General features: G+C 40.5%; 1 protein-coding gene across 1 annotated transcript in view; it reads right to left on the minus strand.

Moving 5' to 3' along the window:
- Positions 1 to 19,823, minus strand: part of UVSSA (UV stimulated scaffold protein A) — a 263,756-nt gene that overhangs the window by 49,512 nt on the left and 194,421 nt on the right. Inside the window, exon 13 of the mRNA XM_053704239.1 lies at positions 12,431 to 12,617. Coding sequence (XP_053560214.1) covers positions 12,431 to 12,617 — 187 coding nt within the window. The remainder of the gene's footprint in view (positions 1 to 12,430; positions 12,618 to 19,823) is intronic.

The following is a 19,823-nucleotide window of genomic DNA, read 5'->3' on the forward strand; positions in this document are numbered from 1 at the left end:
AGGTGCCTATCAGGTCGTATGTTTTATTTGTTGTGCATTTATTACTGTTTGATTTATACTTGCCTACTGTATTACTATTTTGTGTTAAAGTTTAGAAGTTAACAAGTAGAACACTTAAACACGGTCTGGTGGGACAATTACACTCAATATAGCAGTCTTAACATTAAGGGTCACTCAAGAGAACTGACATACATCACACTAGCAACATAAGAGCACGCTTACCACCTTGACACTTTGAAAGAGACCCCAACATCAGCGCCCTCATCCCCCCCTATGTATTAGGACAAGTCACCTTGGATAGGACAGAGGGAATTCAATTAGTGGCATACAACCGGGAGGCCTCCATAGTGTTAACCATGTAATTGTAATAACTGTACATACCCGGGAAGTAACACAAAGCATTAGGGAGGCATGTCTCTTAAACGTAAGACAGGCACATTCTATACAACAAAAAGGAAAGAGCAAGCAATAGGAGAAATTATATGTCAGTTCATTTATCTTAATAGTGTACACTGTGTTTGATTGATATTATGACTTGTTTGCATTGTATTGGCACTCATTCTCTTACACTCCAGTAAATTTAGTTTAACTAGAGAACGTTAATTTACTAAGTTATGTACATAAGTTCATATTTTCAGCGAAATCACAGGGACAATTACCCCCTGACTTGTTGAAGTAATTGTGAGAATCCACACCATTGCTTCTTCTTGTCTTCACAGTGAAGACAATTAACCTCTTACCCTACTAACTCTTTACTATTTGACTCACCTCTCCCTACTGATTCACTTCCCCTCCTTACCCTAACTAACACTACTCCTCTTATCTTCACACTTACAACTATCCTTTATTCCCTTTCTCCCCTTTCTCCCCTCCACCTTTCCCCTTTCACCTTTTAAGTTTGGTTTTTTTTTTTTTTTCTCTCACTCCCCTCTCCCCCTTTCCCCCTACCACCCTACCCTCTCATCTCATCTGCACTAGACCCCTTATACCCTACACAAAATCCTATACAAAATGACGCAAAGGCTGAGGAGGCGCAACCTACGACCAGTGGAGCTTATCACCATTAATGTAAAGGGTATGAACAGCCCCTCTAAACGCTCCATAATTGTCAGAGATATGCATAGAATGGGCGCAGACATAGTATTTGTGCAAGAGACGCACTTCTCAGCAAATCAGGAGCCACATTGGAACTCACACCGATACCCTAACTCTATCTTCGCTTCGGGGCCTCACAAAAAGAATGGGGTGGGAATACTTTTCAGTGCTAACACACCATTCCAGAGTATCCAAACATACAAAGACCCGGACGGCAGGTATCTAGTAGTTACAGGGTTACTACACCATAGACCTATCACTTTAGCAAATATCTACTGCCCGAATCACTCCCAGCACCTCTTCTTACCAAGAGTTATCCGTAAAATTCTAGAATTAAAGGTGGGTGTCCTGTATGTTGGTGGTGACTTTAATGCATCTTTAGTCCCGCTTGTGGACACTTCAGATGGCATATCAAGCGTCCCGCATAAGACTTTGAAACGTATAATCACTTCTCTAACTGATTTAGGCATACATGACGTATGGAGGACACACCACCCCTCAGCTAGGAATTATCCTTTCTACTCACACCCTAACAGAAAGTATACTAGAATTGATTATCTTTTTACGGACTCGATAGGCCTTACTATCACTAAAAGCAGCAACATCCACTCAATTACCTGGTCGGACCACGCGCCCGTGGGGTGCTCTATCCTGTGGCCCACTGTCCCAATCACGCCCTATATATGGAAGTTAGATGACACTCTTTTAGACGACCCACTATTTAGTGCAGAGTTAAATAAGGCCATCATCGAATACTTCCACCTTAATGCAGACAACCATATACCAGACACAACGATTTGGGAAGCACACAAATGCACCATCAGAGGAATACTCATTAGCAGGGCAGCAAGACTTAAGAAAGCAAGACAGGAGAGATATAAAACTCTACTGTCACAGGTAGAGAAGGCAGAACTTAACCACAAAGAGCAGCCGATAGATGATACACTCACAAGAACACTGATCATAGCTAGAGAGGGGCTGGTTAAATTCCTGCAAGAAGAATACCAGAAGCAAGCTCTAAAATTAAGGCAATTGTACTATGAGCAAGGAGACAAGGCTGGGAAATTATTAGCAAGGGCACTAGCACGTAAAAAACTCAAATCCCATGTCCACCAGATGTCAGACGAGGAAGGGAATATTAAAACAGACGCAAACTCAATAGCGGACACCTTCAGAAAGTATTATCAATCGTTGTATAACATAAAACAGTCAAATAACGAAGCTGAGAATCTAGCAGGGAGGGAACGGGAAGAGGCGAAAATAGTAGAGTACCTTGAAAAGGCTGAGCTCCGCAAAATCACAGAGGATGACAAAGAAATTTTGGACTCCCCTGTCTCTCTTATAGAGATTAAACAAGCAATTAAAGATCTTCCTACGGGAAAAAGCCCAGGACCAGACGGCTTCGGCCTTAAGTATTATAAAAAATATGTTGACATCCTAGCCCCAGAGTTATCAAGGATGTTCCAGGCCCTATCAAACTCCCCAAGCCTACCAAGCGCTATGCTAGAAGCATATATTACAGTAATTCCTAAACCTGGCAAACCGCATGACAAACCGGAAAGCTATCGTCCGATCTCACTTTTGAACTCGGACGTGAAAATCCTTGCCAGGGTCATAGCCAACCGCCTCAATAGGCTACTGCCAACATTGATCTCAACTGACCAAGTAGGATTTGTTCCAGCCCGCGAGGCGAGAGACAATACCCTGAAAATTCTGCAAATGATTACGTATGCCCAAGTTCACCATCAGCCACTCGCCCTGGTCACAACGGATGCTGAAAAAGCGTTTGACCGGGTGAATTGGCTTTTCATTCGCCAAACGCTGAGGAGGTTCGGGTTTGGGAATAACTTTATAAATATGGTTATGTCCTTATACTCGAAACCAAACGCCAAAATCAGAGTCAACGGAACGCTCTCAAAGACTTTTGATATCAGAAACGGGACCAGGCAGGGCTGCCCCCTATCGCCGCTCTTATTTGCCCTCACCATTGAAGTTTTGGCGAGCAAAATCAGAACGAATACTCGCATAAAGGGTTTCGCGATTGCAGGGACAGAGCATAAGCTCTCTATGTACACTATCGGACTCCCCCAATTCACTGAGGGAGGCCCTGTTGGAGTTCTCTGCCTTCGGCGAGGTCTCAAACTTCCTCTTGAACCCTCAGAAATCAGAGGTACTGAATATCACAGAACCAGCAGCGACTTTTGGCCCCCATTTGACAGAGTGCCCTATAAAGATAGCACAGCATACTATCAAATATCTGGGGATTCTTATCTCTCCTGACATACATGAAATCGCGGAGATCAACTATAAACTCATTCGGGACGATGTTATTAAAGACCTAAATAACTGGAAAAATAAAACCATCTTGTGGATGGGGCGAACGAATGTAGTTAAAATGAACATCCTCCCAAGGGTATTATACGTCATGCAAACAGTACCGATTACCCCAACGACACCATTCATCCAGCAAATACAGTCAGCCGTCGAGTCCTACATTTGGAATGGGCTAAAGCCCAGAATTAAAAAGCAAACTACCTATCTGCCCAGAGACAGGGGGGGGCTGGGTGTACCTCTATTGAGGGAATACCAACGAGCCATATCTTTGCAAAGATTGGTGGAGTGGAGTCAGAACCTATGTAATAAAGCATGGGTGCAGATAGATAATGATATTATGAAGCGCAGCAATACAGGAGCACAGGCCTGGGTCTCAGCTAAAAATCGCCCACCCGTAATACCGCAGTTCCCCTTACTGTCGGAAGTGTTTTCAACATGGGACAGACTAATTAGAGTAGGCCCACAGCTATCGTCACTACACTCACCAAACACACCCATACGGGAAAACCCGGATTTGGGAATCGAGAGCGTCCCGCATACTGTGGGAACACACTACACACTGCGGGAGATCTCTATAACTAATATTCTGCACCAGGGGAAGCTCAAAACCCAGGCGGAGTTGGTTGAGTGGGCCCCAGACATTTTCACCTCATGGTTTAGGACGACTCAGATAAAACACTACTTTGACACACACAAAGATAAGACGGCACTAACTAGGAATAGATCACCATTAGAGATCCTTTGTGTGATGCCACAAACACCAACCCACCTCATTTCAAGGATCTACAAACTCCTTATATCAAGGGAAGGAATCACCCTTCCGAGCTACACATTAGCTTGGCAAGATGAGTTGGGACAGGAGATAGAATACGGTGACTGGCTTAAGATCTTCGGGAGAGCTAGGAGAGCATCCATATCCATGAAACTGCAGGAGGCCCACTATAAATTGCTTAGCAGATGGTACCTCACTCCCCACAGACTACAGAAAATCTACCCCCACGCAAATGGGGGTGCTGGAGAGGATGTGGAGGAGAGGGAACTCTTCTCCACATCTGGTGGAGCTGTCCATACGTAGTTTCCTACTGGGAGGAGGTGCTGGGAGACATGGGCAGAATTCTGGGATTAATCATTCCACCGAAACCCTCATACCTGATCTACCACAATCTCCCCAAAATAGCGGGCGAACACAAATATCTACTGTTTCTGCTCATGCTGAACGGCGCAAAAGACCTGATCCCTAGGCACTGGAAAACAACCCGGACACCAAGACTGTCAGAATGGAGAGTCAGGGTAGGGGACTTACTAAACCTTGAAAGATATCACTACCTTAGGATTGGTAAACTTACTACTCATGAGATGATGGCCCTGACTTGGGCAGGTAAGGGACTATAAAGCAACGTAAGAAAGACACCTGCCGAACTAATAGAAATCAGCTTACGACAACTGACATAAGGCAACCCTTGCCTACTGACTCCCCTCCCACCTCTTACCAGACTACATTCCCTCTTATCCCCTCTTCCCTCTCCCCTACACCCTCTCCCTTTCCTCTCTTCCCTCTCCCTCCCTTCTCCCTCCCCTTTTTTTTTTTTTCTCTTTCTTCCCTCTCCTCTCTCCTCTTCTCCTTCTCTTCTCTCCCTCTCCCCTCTCTCTTTTTCTCCCTCCCTCTTTCCTCACTCTCTTGAATACTAACACCTCTTTCCCATAATCTCATTTTAACTTGCCCTACACCCATAAGGGCGACAACCTCAGGAACTTGATACTCAGCGAAATGTCTGAAAAAGCTGAGGTCATAAATGTTACAGTTTGTATAATCCCAATTTTTATTGCAATCTCAAACTGCATAAAGATATGATGAAACCACCCGGAAGGCCCATAATCTCGGGCATAGGAGGCCCTAGGGAGCCAGTAGATATGTTGATTTTTTTTTATGAGACCTTTTCTGAGCTCCCTGCCCTCCTATGTCCAAGATACATCATATGTTCTGGAGAAGTTAGATGGTTTGGAGGTCAATGAGAATACCCTCTTATGCTTGTCTCCATCTAGGCTTTTGGGAAGCCAGGAAGTTTTCTCTGGCTTTGATACCTTGGTGGAGGCACATGTGGCACTCTGGATCCGTTATGTGGATAATGTGCTGTTATTTTGGAATGGTAGCAGGGATTTGCTAATGTCATTCATAGATACCCTTAATAGGGATAATGGTTATAACATCTTTTTAACAAGTACAGTGAGTGATTGTGAAGCCAATTTCCTGGATTTGGAAAGAAGGGGTAGTCATAAAAACCGACAGCCACAAATAGCCTGCTTCATGCAGACAGCCATCACCCTGACAGCCTTAAAACAGGGATTCCGGTAGGACAGTTCCTACATTTGAAAATGAACTGTTCTAGTGAATCTGACTTTGAAACACAGGCCACTGAAATGTCACACAGATTCCTTAAAAGTATTCCAAATGCAGTGTCAAAAGGGCTTGGATTAAGGCCAGGTAAAGCCCTAGACGCGATCTGCTGTATGAGAAGAAGCAATGTAAGAGTTATGGTAAAGCCCGTCTTATCATGATATATAACTCACACTAGAACCAAATCAGGGAGATTCTTAAAAAATATTGGCATATTTTAACAGCAGATGTTGATTTAAAAGAGTATATAGGGGACTATCCATTTATGACTGCCCGTAGAGCCCTTAGCCTTAGGAGAGAGGCAAAGGTGGGTAGGCTGTAGCCCTTGTGGCCATTTTGTGTACTGCAGATTTATACAGAAAACAAATAGATTTAGGACAAGCTCGAGCAAGCAATATGAAATAAGGGAATGGATTACCTGCACAACTATAGGAGTAATCTATTTGTTACACTGCTCGTGCCCAAAATATTATGTGGGTAAAACAAAGAGGGACTTGAAGGACAAAGTAAGAGACCATAGGAACAACATTAAAGGAAAAGTACAAGACACTTTGAGAAATGCCATAATTCAGATTTTACTATTTTGAAGATAACTGGTATAGAGCACATCCAACAACATAGAAGGGAAGGGGATGTTGACAAATTATTGTTACAACATGAATCCCGTTGGATTTATAGCTACAGACAGCTGCACCAACAGAACTTAATGAAAGAATTGAGTATTCCTGCTTTCTATAGCTTTAGGCCATAAGATATACTATCCCTGTTGGCCTTTATTAATATGCACTTAATTGAACGGCTTGGTATTCACCTAGGCCTAACTAGTTCTTGTTTAAAGGAATTTTAAGATCTGGTATGAACAATATGTACTTGTTAGGATTCACTAAATATATTTGGTTGGTATATAAGTTTTGTTGCTGTAATAGATATTGCCAGATACAATGATTATACATCTGGTAGTAAATCATTAAAGCAGATTTATAAGAGTTTTAAGTATTGGTGACTGCAATGTTTAAATTATATTATCCAATGTAAACTTATAGTAGTAAACATGGTTATAGTTTAATATCAGATGGTAAGTATATAGCTGCTGTAGATCTGTTAACGTCTGCAAAGTATTAAGCAATAGGCCAAACTGACGCCCAGTGAGAGAGGTAAGTAAAGACTCAGCGTTCATATAACAAATCACAGAGAACGTAAGCATAGAACACAGTCTGTGGAAAATACAACAGCAACTCAGTAGCGGCTTAGTAGTAACAATACTTGCGGTTCAGAGGAGCAACGAATGTTACAGTTACACGATGATCAGTTCCAGATGAATAGGTGTGCGTGGTGAATCAGTAGCGAGGTTCTGTGAGTAAGAAGATCGGTAGTTTGTAATCCTGCTTAGCAGTTCAATGAACTGTGAGAGTTCCCCGAAGCAGGTCAGGTTCCGGAAAAGTAAGAGTCGGCAGGTGGAGATAATTATATGTTGCGGTCAAAAGGCAACATAGAGACTTAGAGAATATATTCACATATTGGATATTAACGATAATAAGTGCCAAGTAAGAGCACAAATACTTAGTAGATTCTGGCCAAGCAATACGGCTTGAGAAAAGGTTCAGAGATCCACAACAGTGTCATAAACTTCAATAATCAGACAATGATAAGTGTTAGGTATTGCCTGAAATAGTGTTGTGATGCAAGAAGGTGGAGTCTGACTTAAAGGGATATCACAGTATGTCTCTTTAAAAGGGGTCAGGTTTTTGCCTGTACTTATTTAGAAGTGCCCTTTTAAGAATTCTGAATAACAAGGGTATTCATGTAGATAACAGAGTTTTAAAGCCATGACGATATTGTTTTGTTTACTGTGAACATATAAATAAATTTATTCTTTTTGTTTTATATTATGATGAATGTTCCTGTAAATATGCTGTATTGAAGTTGTTAGGAGCGATCTGTCTCCTAACCTATGTAATTAAGACGCCGGTATCCCTTTGTTTAGGGAAATGAGAAAGAAAGAGGAGGAGTCAATCTGAGCTAATTTAAAAAGCCGGTCTCCAGCGCCAACCAGCATCTGACGAAGCCCCAGTGCCAGCCCAAGTAAGGGGAGGGGTAAAACGCATAATGTTTGGTGATCCGTAACCTGTGATTTTTTTCCAGGCTGTGAATGGCTGCTTTCCAGAGGTATCCCAAATTCTAGCGTTGCTGTAAATGGTAAGCGAGGATCCGTATCTGTATGGGAGGATCCGCATGACACAACACAATTTGCAGCGGTTTGACCTTAATCTGGTAACCGCAAAGGTATTTAAAAAGGGATTCCTTATCCGGACTCTGGATTATAAGCAGCAAGTATCGACATATGTTTGCCTTTGTAATGTCCTAATGGTGGAGCGTGTTGATACACCATGTGCTTCACTTTTCTTTTGGCAACTCTGTTTCAGTTCAAGGAACTCTTCAACATTGTAATGCCATAATAGCGTTAATTTATTCAATACTTTGAAGAGAAGAAGGGGGTACTAATGGCACTACTATATAATATAAACAAGGAACACCTATCATTTATAGCTAAATTCTGCTTTTTAATAATATGGTTGGCAGATAAAGTTTCTTTGCTCTACACAACAAAAGGGTGAGCACTAATACATAGCTAGTGATAACCTCAATGATATATAAGCATGTAAATACAATTAGAATTGCCAACAATTTGGCATGTTAAAGGAAAGTTCAATTCCAGATTAAGAAGTGTATCTTTCTTCCCAACGATGGCAGCCTCCTCCTCACCAACAATGGTCCAGAGATGCTATATAAAAGACAAAACAAACGGGCGCCTCATGTGTAGTATCATCAAATAAGCATAAAGCCACAGAAAAAAAGCCAAATGGGTACTCCTTTGTATATGTATTTTAATTTGTTTTTAATAAATAGAACTTTTTAATTTTTAAAAAATACTCTTGTGATTTTACCTGCCTGCACCTGCTTGGAGTGGAACCCAACACACAGAAGTCTGCCACTTTTGGATATTGCATCCTAAGGAAAAGTCCCTTGGTGGTGAGCTGACACACCTTACCATAATATGCCAGCTTGCTCCTACTAGCACATAAGTGTGCTCATCTAATATGTGAGTACCCAATCTTTCTTTGTGCTAAGTCAAACACCATATCCTTTGTGATCTGCACAATTTGGTGCTTTTCCTGGGTTTTATTTTCCTACTAAAGTTAATGACTGATATCCTCTGTGGGTGAGCTGTCACATCTGATAAAGTCTGCAGCATGTCCCTACAAGCACATAGGTGTGCTCCAGAGCCTTGTGAGTACCCATTTGGCTTTTTTCTGTGGCTTTATGCTTATTTGATGATACTACACATGAGGCGCCCCTTTGTTTTGTCTTTTATAAAGTTTCTTTGCTGGCAGGGGTGCTATGTACCAATTAACAACAACGTGAAAAAATCAGCACTAGACTGACAAAATAGTACACTTGTGTAGCACTCTCATTCCTCTTAGGCTTTTAAATTAAAGAGCAAAAATATCATGTTGAACAACGGAGATGTGGAAGATTAAAATATAACTTTTAATTGGGTATTCAAAATATTAATTCAACTTTCACACAGCTTAAAAACACTGAGGAGTGTATCAGGCCATGTAAGTTATAATGCTACTGATAGGGTGAAGGCTTGGTTATAAAAAAGTTGTGGTTTGATATTTTGTAGGCCCTTAAATGTCCTTGATTTTTTTGGTTTGCACAGATCTACAATGTATCTTTTTTCAGCAACAGCTTGACATACAGTGGGGCAAAAAAGTATTTAGTCAGCCACCAATTGTGCAAGTTCTCCCACTTAAGAAGATGAGAGAGGCCTGCAATTTTCATCATAGGTATACCTCAACTATGAAAGACAAAATGTGGAAACAAATCCAGACAATCACATTGTCTGATTTGGAAAGAATTTATTTGCAAATTATGGTGGAAAATAAGTATTTGGTCAATATCAAAAGGTCATCACAATACTTTGTTATATATCCTTTGTTGGCAACGACAGAGGTCAAACGTTTTCTGTAAGTCTTCACAAGGTTGTCACACACTGTTGCTGGTATGTTGGCCCATTCCTGCATGCAGATCTCCTCTAGAGCAGTGATGTTTTGGGGCTGTCGCTGGGCAACACGGACGTTCAACTCCCTCCAAAGGTTTTCTATGGGGTTGAGATCTGGAGACTGGCTAGGCCACTCCAGGACCTTGAAATGCTTCTTACGAAGCCACTCCTTCATTGCCCGGGCGGTGTGTTTGGGATCATTGTCATGCTGAAAGACCCAGCCACGTTTCATCTTCAATGTTCTTGCTGATGGAAGGAGGTTTGCACTCAAAATCCCACGATACATGGCCCCATTCATTCTTTCATGTACATGGATCAGTCGTCCTGTTCCCTTTTCAGAGAAACAGCCCCAAAGCATGATGTTATCACCCCCATGCTTCACAGTAGGTATGGTGTTCTTTGGTTGCAACTCTCCAAACACGATGAGTTGTGTTTCTACCAAACAGTTCTACTTTGGTTTCATCTGACCATATGACATTCTCCCAATCTGCTTCTGGATCATCCAAATGCTCTCTAGCATACTTCAGATGGGCCCGGACATGTACTGGCTTAAGCAGGGGGACACGCCTGGCACTGCAGGATCTGAGTCCCTGGCGGTGTAGTGTGTTACTGATGGTAGCCTTTGTTACGTTGGTCCCAGCTCTCTGCAGGTCATTCACTAGGTCCCCCCGTGTGGTTCTGGGATGTTTGCTCACCGTTCTTGTGATCATTTTGACCCCACGGGGTGAGATCTTACGTGGAGCCCCAGATCGAGGGAGATTATCAGTGGTCTTGTATGTCTTCCATTTTCTAATTATTGCTCCCACAGTTGATTTCTTCACACCAAGCTGCTTGCCTATTGCAGATTCAGTCTTCCCAGCCTGGTGCAGGTCTACAATTTTGTTTGAGGTTGTGGATAGGTGTCTTTTATACTGATAACAAGTTCAAACAGGTGCCATTAATACAGGTAATGAGTGGAGGACAGAGGAGCCTCTTAAAGAAGATACAGGTCTGTGAGAGCCAGAAATCTTGCTTGTTTGTAGGTGACAAAATACTTATTTTCCACCATAATATGCAAATAAATTCTTTCCAAATCAGACAATGTGATTGTCTGGATTTGTTTCCACATTTTGTCTCTCATAGTTGAGGTATACCTATGACGAAAATTACAGGCTTCTCTCATCTTCTTAAGTGGGATAACTTGCACAATTGGTGGCTGACTAAATACTTTTTTTGCCCCACTGTATACTGTAGTGTTTCTTGTTGTATTTAATATACTTATGGATTATAAAAGTTGTTAAATAACAAATACTGAACTAGACACTTTTTAACTATATATCAGATAATGTGCTTGGGCACTCAGTAACAATAGTAATGTATTAGTCCTTAAGATACATGCCCGCATCCGCGGCGTATCAGGCTTACATATATCAACTTATTCCAGCTATATACAAGGTGCTCTGAACGGCTGCTAGAAATTAGCCTGTTCCCAGCACTGCAAACTTAATACGACTTATAGTAACTGTTCTGTATATATAATTCCTCCTTCATAAGAAAGGCGATTAAACGATTAGGTTACAAATTGTATTGAACATGATGCTAAGATATATATTAAAGCCCCATCCTTCACACTCTATCAAAAGACTGTTTAAATATATTAGATTACTCAAGGGGATGTAGTCGGAGGTTAACAACACGCGCCAACATTCGCTGCGTGTTTAAATTTTTATTTACAAATCCCCTCGGTCTGAATATAATAAAGCCTGAGTCTCCTCGCTAATTAAAAAATGCTAACCCGCATTACAGATCCCTAAGCCCTAACATGTTTCGCCAACAATTTGGCTTTTTCAATACTTTGTTTGGACTGCATGAACTGTTGCGATTTAACAGTTTTGAGTTTAGGTAGAGCATGTGTTGTACACTTATGTGCTCATTTACTTGCTAAACTCTTATGTTAACCTCTGTGTTTTATTTATATTCCAGGCCTGGATTTGTGTTTACATTTTTGTTTTTCAGCATTTTTTATTTAGGTATGATGGTATGTCAAGGGGTATATATATATATAATAAACACTTATTTACTTTTTGAACCAGAGTGCAGCCTTGTCACGTTTTGACATCCACTAGATTTGTGGATGTAACTCCCTTTTCCCAGTTGTATGTAAAATAACAAATACATATGTTTTAACTGATGGGTAAACAAAGTGGCTTGTCGTTAAAGAAATGCCGGTCAAATTTTTGACTGTTGAAGGCAAAAAACATGTTGTAGTTCTGTAAAGAATATTAAGAAAAATATGGATTGTGGGGATGATTTGAACCCAAAAACAGAAGGAAGCTTGCGGTCGACATTGTGTTACTACACCAAGAACTAATAGAAGGATTTGAGATATTCACACTCAAAATAGGAAACTGCCTGTCAGAGTCTTGACTAAATACATTCAGGATGCCGGCATCAAGGTAAAATGCTTATTTTAGTTTATTTACATATCAGCAGGTCTGATTCTCACTGCAATGAGACAGTGCACTGACCATTCATTATAAATTACAATCTGTACATCTTACGTGTTAAACACTTTTTTCTCCAGCCGTGAGCGGGATGTGTTGGCTTTCTGTTTGAGGTCTGTGAGGTTTGGGTACTTTTTCTTCCCTTTCCTTTTTGATCCCTTTCCTTTAGCTTTACATTTTGTGGACCCGAGATCTATTCCTGTAGCTTCCTCAATATCTTTCATCAACTCAGGATCTCGCCAGTCTGCAAGGGAAGGATAAAGTCATTTCAAATATGGGAACATAACATTGTTTTTAAATGGAAAATACAAACATGCATAAATGGTTAAAATATCAAACACAATATGAAGATGGTAAGCGCTTTGGAGCAAGGCCCTGCTCCACTATCAACTTACAATGTGAAGTCTAACTTGTGTACCCCAATGATCATGTAAAAAAAAAAAAAAAAAACTATGAAGATCAACAATTAAGAATAAAACACAATTAAAATAGATTACAAGTGAAGTGCTAATTTATTGCAAGTGACATAAAATTAACCAGAGATATAAATGTGCTCCAAATGCCCCCAAAACACAGTGGTGTGTATTTTATTAAAAAATAAAAATTGTAGCATTGTTATTTTTTAATAAAATAACGGTACCAGGCAGTTTTTTTGGGGCTAAAGTTGGCGGGTAAAACGGCACTGAAAAGTGCCTTTACATTGCGGTCTATGGGCACTGTGTGTTCCCAGTAAATATATATGCATATTCTTATATACATATATATTTACATTTTTATGCCATCGCTGCGCGACTTACCCACTTTCGCTGCACTAGTTCTCATGCCACGTCTCACAGCATGAGAATGAGGCTCCCATTGGAGCCTATGGAAGTGCTCTCTCGTGAGCACAATGCTTCCCATGCTGTCAACTTGTAATACCAGCATTCATTAGCTCACATATAGAAGAACACATTCTTCTGTAAGTTCCTATCAATCGCAGATAGATGCTTAATAATTGTTGTGGCTTAAAAACCCCCGAGGGGGCATAAACAGGATAAACCAAACTACTAATTAGGCTGAAGAAATCAGAAGGCCTGATTAATTAAAGGGACATTAAACACTAAATAAATGCTATATAGAATGATGCATTCAAAGAAAAGATTAGTCTGAGAATAATATGAAGATGTATTTTTTAAAGTTTCATTAGCTGTTTAAATATTGACAAAATAAGTGTAAAGTTTTAGTGTCTATAAAACAATGTTGTAACTTAGCTTCCCTTTTCTGCTGCGGCCAATTAGGGGCAGTTATAAATAGGTCACTAGAGTGTGAAGCCAATGGCTGTGTGGAATATAACAGTGTTCTGCACTTCCATTTCTAACAGGAACTGAAAAGCTCATAATTTTAGAATAGAATTACAGGAAAAGCGGACAAAGTAAATAATGAAATTATATTGCAGAGGCTTTTGTTTTATATATATATATATATATATATATATATATATATATATATATATATATATACACATACGATTTGTCATTTTATATTACCATCTCAAAGTATTTAATGTCCCTTTAAAAAAATAGAAAAAAAAATAACCAAAAATAAGAATAAAGAGTTCCTAACAGCGTCCATTACAGGCACAGCTATGTTGCAATCTAGGTTTCTTCTGAGGTCAATGAGGTACAGTTATAAAGGAGCCACTAAACTGCGCAACCAATGACTATATAATATAGCAGTGTTATGTCTGGAGTCTCAAATTCCAGAATTAAATTAAACGAAAAGGAGAAAAAACAATTTATGCTTACCTGATAAATTACTTTCTCCAACGGTGTGTCCGGTCCACGGCGTCATCCTTACTTGTGGGAATTATCTCTTCCCCAACAGGAAATGGCAAAGAGTCCCAGCAAAGCTGGCCATATAGTCCCTCCTAGGCTCCGCCCACCCCAGTCATTCGACCGACGGACAGGAGGAAAAATATAGGAGAAACCATATGGTACCGTGGTGACTGTAGTTAGAGAAAATAATTCATCAGACCTGATTAAAAAACCAGGGCGGGCCGTGGACCGGACACACCGTTGGAGAAAGTAATTTATCAGGTAAGCATAAATTCTGTTTTCTCCAACATTGGTGTGTCCGGTCCACGGCGTCATCCTTACTTGTGGGAACCAATACCAAAGCTTTAGGACACGGATGAAGGGAGGGAGCAAATAAGGTTACCTAAACGGAAGGCACCACGGCTTACAAAACCTTTCTCCCAAAAATAGCCTCCGAATAAGCAAAAGTATCAAATTTGTAAAATTTGGCAAAAGTGTGCAGTGAAGACCAAGTCGCTGCCTTACATATCTGATCAACAGAAGCCTCGTTCTTGAAGGCCCATGTGGAAGCCACAGCCCTAGTGGAGTGAGCTGTGATTCTTTCAGGAGGCTGCCGTCCGGCAGTCTCGTAAGCCAATCGGATGATGCTTTTAAGCCAAAAGGAAAGAGAGGTAGAAGTCGCTTTTTGACCTCTCCTTTTACCAGAATAGACGACAAACAGAGAAGATGTTTGTCTGAAATCTTTTGTAGCTTCTAAATAGAATTTTAGAGCACGGAATACGTCCAAATTGTGTAACAAACGTTCCTTCTTTGAAACTGGATTCGGACACAAAGAAGGTACAACTATCTCCTGGTTAATATTTTTGTCAGAAACAACCTTTGGAAGAAAACCAGGCTTAGTACGCAAAACCACCTTATCTGCATGGAACACCAGATAGGGTGGAGCACACTGCAGAGCAGATAACTCTGAAACTCTTCTAGCAGAAGAAATAGCAACCAAAAACAAAACTTTCCAAGATTACAACTTAATATCTATGGAATGTAGGGGTTCAAACGGAACCCCTTGAAGAACTGAAAGAACTAAATTTAAACTCCAGGGAGGAGTCAAAGGTCTGTAAACAGGCTTGATCCTAACCAGAGCCTGAACAAATGCTTGAACATCTGGCATAGCTGCCAGTCGTTTGTGTAGTAAGACAGATAAAGCAGAAATCTGTCCCTTTAGAGAACTCGCAGATAATCCTTTATCCAAACCTTCTTGCAGAAAGGAAAGAATCTTAGGAATTTTTATCTTATTCCAAGGTAATCCCTTGGATTCACACCAGCAGATATATATTTTCCATATCTTATGGTAAATCTTTCTAGTTACCAGTTTTCTGGCCTGAACCAGAGTATCAATCACAGAATCTGAAAACTCACGCTTTGATAGAATCAAGCGTTCAATCTCCAAGCCGTCAGCTGGAGGGAGACCAGATTTGGATGTTCGAATGGACCCTGAACAAGAAGGTCCCGTCTCAAAGGTAGCTTCCATGGTGGAACCGATGACATATTCACCAGGTCTGCATACCAAGTCCTGCGTGGCCACGCAGGGGCTATCAAGATCACCGAGGCCCTCTCCTGTTTGATCCTGGCTACCAGCCTGGGAATGAGAGGAAACGGTGGAAACACATAAGCTAGGTTGAAGGTCCAAGGCGCTACTAGTGCATCCACTAGAGTCGCCTTGGGATCCCTGGATCTGGACCCGTAGCAAGGAACCTTGAAGTTCTGACGAGACGCCATCAGATCCATGTCTGGAATGCCCCATAATTGAGTCAATTGGGCAAAAATCTCTGGGTGGAGTTCCCACTCCCCCGGATGGAATGTCTGACGACTCAGATAATCCTCTTCCCAGTTCCTTGATAGAAGAATAAAAAACTACAACTAAACACCACATACTCTTAACCATCTCCGTGGAGATGTTGCCTGTGCAACGGCAAAGAGAATGACTGGGGTGGGCGGAGCCTAGGAGGGACTATATGGCCAGCTTTGCTGGGACTCTTTGCCATTTCCTGTTGGGGAAGAGATAATTCCCACAAGTAAGGATGACGCCGTGGACCGGACACACCAATGTTGGAGAAATGAAATAGAAACAAGGTCTTAATATCCCTTTAACAAACTCCTTATAACATTCATAGGAGTAAAACAAAATAACGAAAGAGATTTTGTCTGTATTCTTTTTTTCTTTACATATTTGAAAATAAATTAACAGTGCTTAGCACCTGATTACACCTACATTTAGAATCACTGCTATACAGCAATTACAGTTAGCCACCAATCAGCAGGCACTACCCACCCTAGGGAGAAAATCAGCGCGGTACGAGATTTGTTGAGATTTATTCCAACAAACTTTACCCTAATCATTTAAAAACATTTAGAACCGTTGGCCATAATTTTAGATGGCAATAGCTATGATCTAGCCCTTGTAGAGGATGAGATTTACAGTATAAATCTACACAGTTAACTTACATATCTAACTTATCACTCTGAGGACCACTATTATTCAGCTCAGTTCAAATAATAGATATATCTAGCGCCGATGAACATTAGCCGTTTATATTCCAAAAATAGTGTAACGCTCTATTTATAATCTGGGTACGGCATGGTACAACAGACGGCGGGTATTCCCATTGGTGATTAGTATTTTAGTATTTTATTAACATAGGTACATTATGATATACAGAACTAACAACTCAGCTCATTGTAAATATTATAGAAAAGTATGCACCTGAACGATACAAACTAGAATCAGTTACACAGAGAGTACATAAATTGATACAATCACACGCCGTATATGTGAACGGTTTGCATGTATAGAGGGGTATGATAGTACTTATTTAGTTTAACTCAAACCGAATACGTGATCACATTTTCAAACTATTATTGCAAGATACGAGCTGAGCAACTATGCATTGTATATACAATGGGCTATTTGAGCAATAAGAAATATACACAGCTGCTCTAGAAATCTTAACTTGCAGTAACTATACCTACGATTCGATCTAATCACTAATATAGAATGGTAACCATGACTTACTTTCAATTAAACTAAACTGAAATGTACCCATACTATTCTAACCACGAATAGCAACTCTGTGATTTGAAGAGTGGTAGTAACAAATCACCTGCCTATTTGTTAGCTTACAAACTAAATCACAAAGCTCCACTCTGTAACAAGTCTGTAATTGGCACAATAACACTACAATATATAAAATGTATTCTCCATGAAGAGATCCTTGCATAACATAATATTTACTGGCGGCTAATACAATGCAAGTTACATAAACACGTGTATAAGCATAACACTAACATTATTCACTCATCGTGGTGCTCTTGGCACTGATAATGAGCTAATGTGTCGACCAGCATTGTTACTTCTCCACACTATCTATGTTATGTAGTTGCACACTCTTTTTCTCCCCCTCGGAAGCTGAATATTATGGTCACCTTTGCAATAGGTTCAATAGACACAAGTGAGAAGTGATCTTCCAATCTTTCTCATTCTAGGGTATTAGTTTATTCATTTGACTATCCACCAGTGGTGATCATAAAGACTATATATACTAGGCAGTATTCTTCTTATTATTATAATCACCACTCCATGTATACAATGGAATTTATCTCACAGATCGATTTTTAATGGTGTGCGTATGTATGTCTACAGGGAGTGCAGAATTATTAGGCAAGTTGTATTTTTGAGGATTAATTTTATTATTGAACAACAACCATGTTCTCAATGAACCCAAAAAACTCATTAATATCAAAGCTGAATAGTTTTGGAAGTATTTTTTAGTTTGTTTTTAGTTATAGCTATTTTAGGGGGATATCTGTGTGTGCAGGTGACTATTACTGTGCATAATTATTAGGCAACTTAACAAAAAACAAATATATACCCATTTCAATTATTTATTTTTACCAGTGAAGCCAATATAACATCTCAACATTCACAAATATACATTTCTGACATTCAAAAACAAAACAAAAACAAATCAGTGACCAATATAGCCATCTTTCTTTGCAAGGACACTCAAAAGCCTGCCATCCATGGATTCTGTCAGTGTTTTGATCTGTTCACCATCAACATTGCGTGCAGCAGCAACCACAGCCTCCCAGACACTGTTCAGAGAGGTATACTGTTTTCCCTCCTTGTAAATCTCACATTTGATGATGGACCACAGGTTCTCAATGGGGTTCAGATCAGGTGAACAAGGAGGCCATGTCATTAGATTTTCTTCTTTTATACCCTTTCTTGCCAGCCACGCTGTGGAGTACTTGGACGCGTGTGATGGAGCATTGTCCTGCATGAAAATCATGTTTTTCTTGAAGGATGCAGACTTCTTCCTGTACCACTGCTTGAAGAAGGTGTCTTCCAGAAACTGGCAGTAGGACTGGGAGTTGAGCTTGACTCCATCCTCAACCCGAAAAGGCCCCACAAGCTCATCTTTGATGATACCAGCCCAAACCAGTACTCCACCTCCACCTTGCTGGCGTCTGAGTCGGACTGGTACTCTCTGCCCTTTACCAATCCAGCCACGGGCCCATCCATCTGGCCCATCAAGACTCACTCTCATGTCATCAGTCCATAAAACCTTAGAAAAATCAGTCTTGAGATATTTCTTGGCCCAGTCTTGACGTTTCAGCTTGTGTGTCTTGTTCAGTGGTGGTCGTCTTTCAGCCTTTCTTACCTTGGCCATGTCTCTGAGTATTGCACACCTTGTGCTTTTGGGCACTCCAGTGATGTTGCAGCTCTGAAATATGGCCAAACTGGTGGCAAGTGGCATCATGGCAGCTGCACGCTTGACTTTTCTCAGTTCATGAGCAGTTATTTTGCCCCTTGGTTTTTCCACACGCTTCTTGCGACCCTGTTGACTATTTTGAATGAAACACTTGATTGTTCGATGATCACGCTTCAGAAGCTTTGCAATTTTATGAGTGCTGCATCCCTCTGCAAGATATCTCACTATTTTTTACTTTTCTGAGCCTGTCAAGTCCTTCTTTTGACCCATTTTGCCAAAGGAAAGGAAGTTGCCTAATAATTATGCACACCTGATATAGGGTGTTGATGTCATTAGACCACACCCCTTCTCATTACAGAGATGCACATCACCTAATATGCTTAATTGGTAGTAGGCTTTCGAGCCTATACAGCTTGGAGTAAGACAACATGCATAAAGAGGATGATGTGGTCAAAATACTAATTTGCCTAATAATTCTGCACTCCCTGTATTGTTTTAAGCAACATGAATAAAAGTTATATTTTAATTTAAAACTGGACCATCTCGCCATTAGTCTGGGCATAGAGTGCTGGGTTTGCACACTTCTAGTGGAACTCTCTTGTTCCACATCCTTTCCTAGTTAATACCCACCCTAGTGCTGAACCAAAAATGGGCTGGCCCCTAATGCTTACATTCCTGCCTTTTCAAATAAAGATAGCAAGAGAACGAAGAAAAATGTATAATAGGAGTAAATTAGAAAGTTGCTTAAAATTGCCTGCTCTATCTGAATAATGAAAGAAACAAAATTGGGGTTTGTGTCCCTTTAAGTTAAATTTATATATGAAAAAAGATATATATCTTATTGAAAGTTTGTATCTCAAGTCTCTAACAAACCCATTCACTGTGGAA

The sequence above is a fragment of the Bombina bombina genome, chromosome 2, assembly GCF_027579735.1.
Source record: "Bombina bombina isolate aBomBom1 chromosome 2, aBomBom1.pri, whole genome shotgun sequence".
In the NCBI taxonomy this organism is placed as follows: domain Eukaryota; kingdom Metazoa; phylum Chordata; class Amphibia; order Anura; family Bombinatoridae; genus Bombina; species Bombina bombina.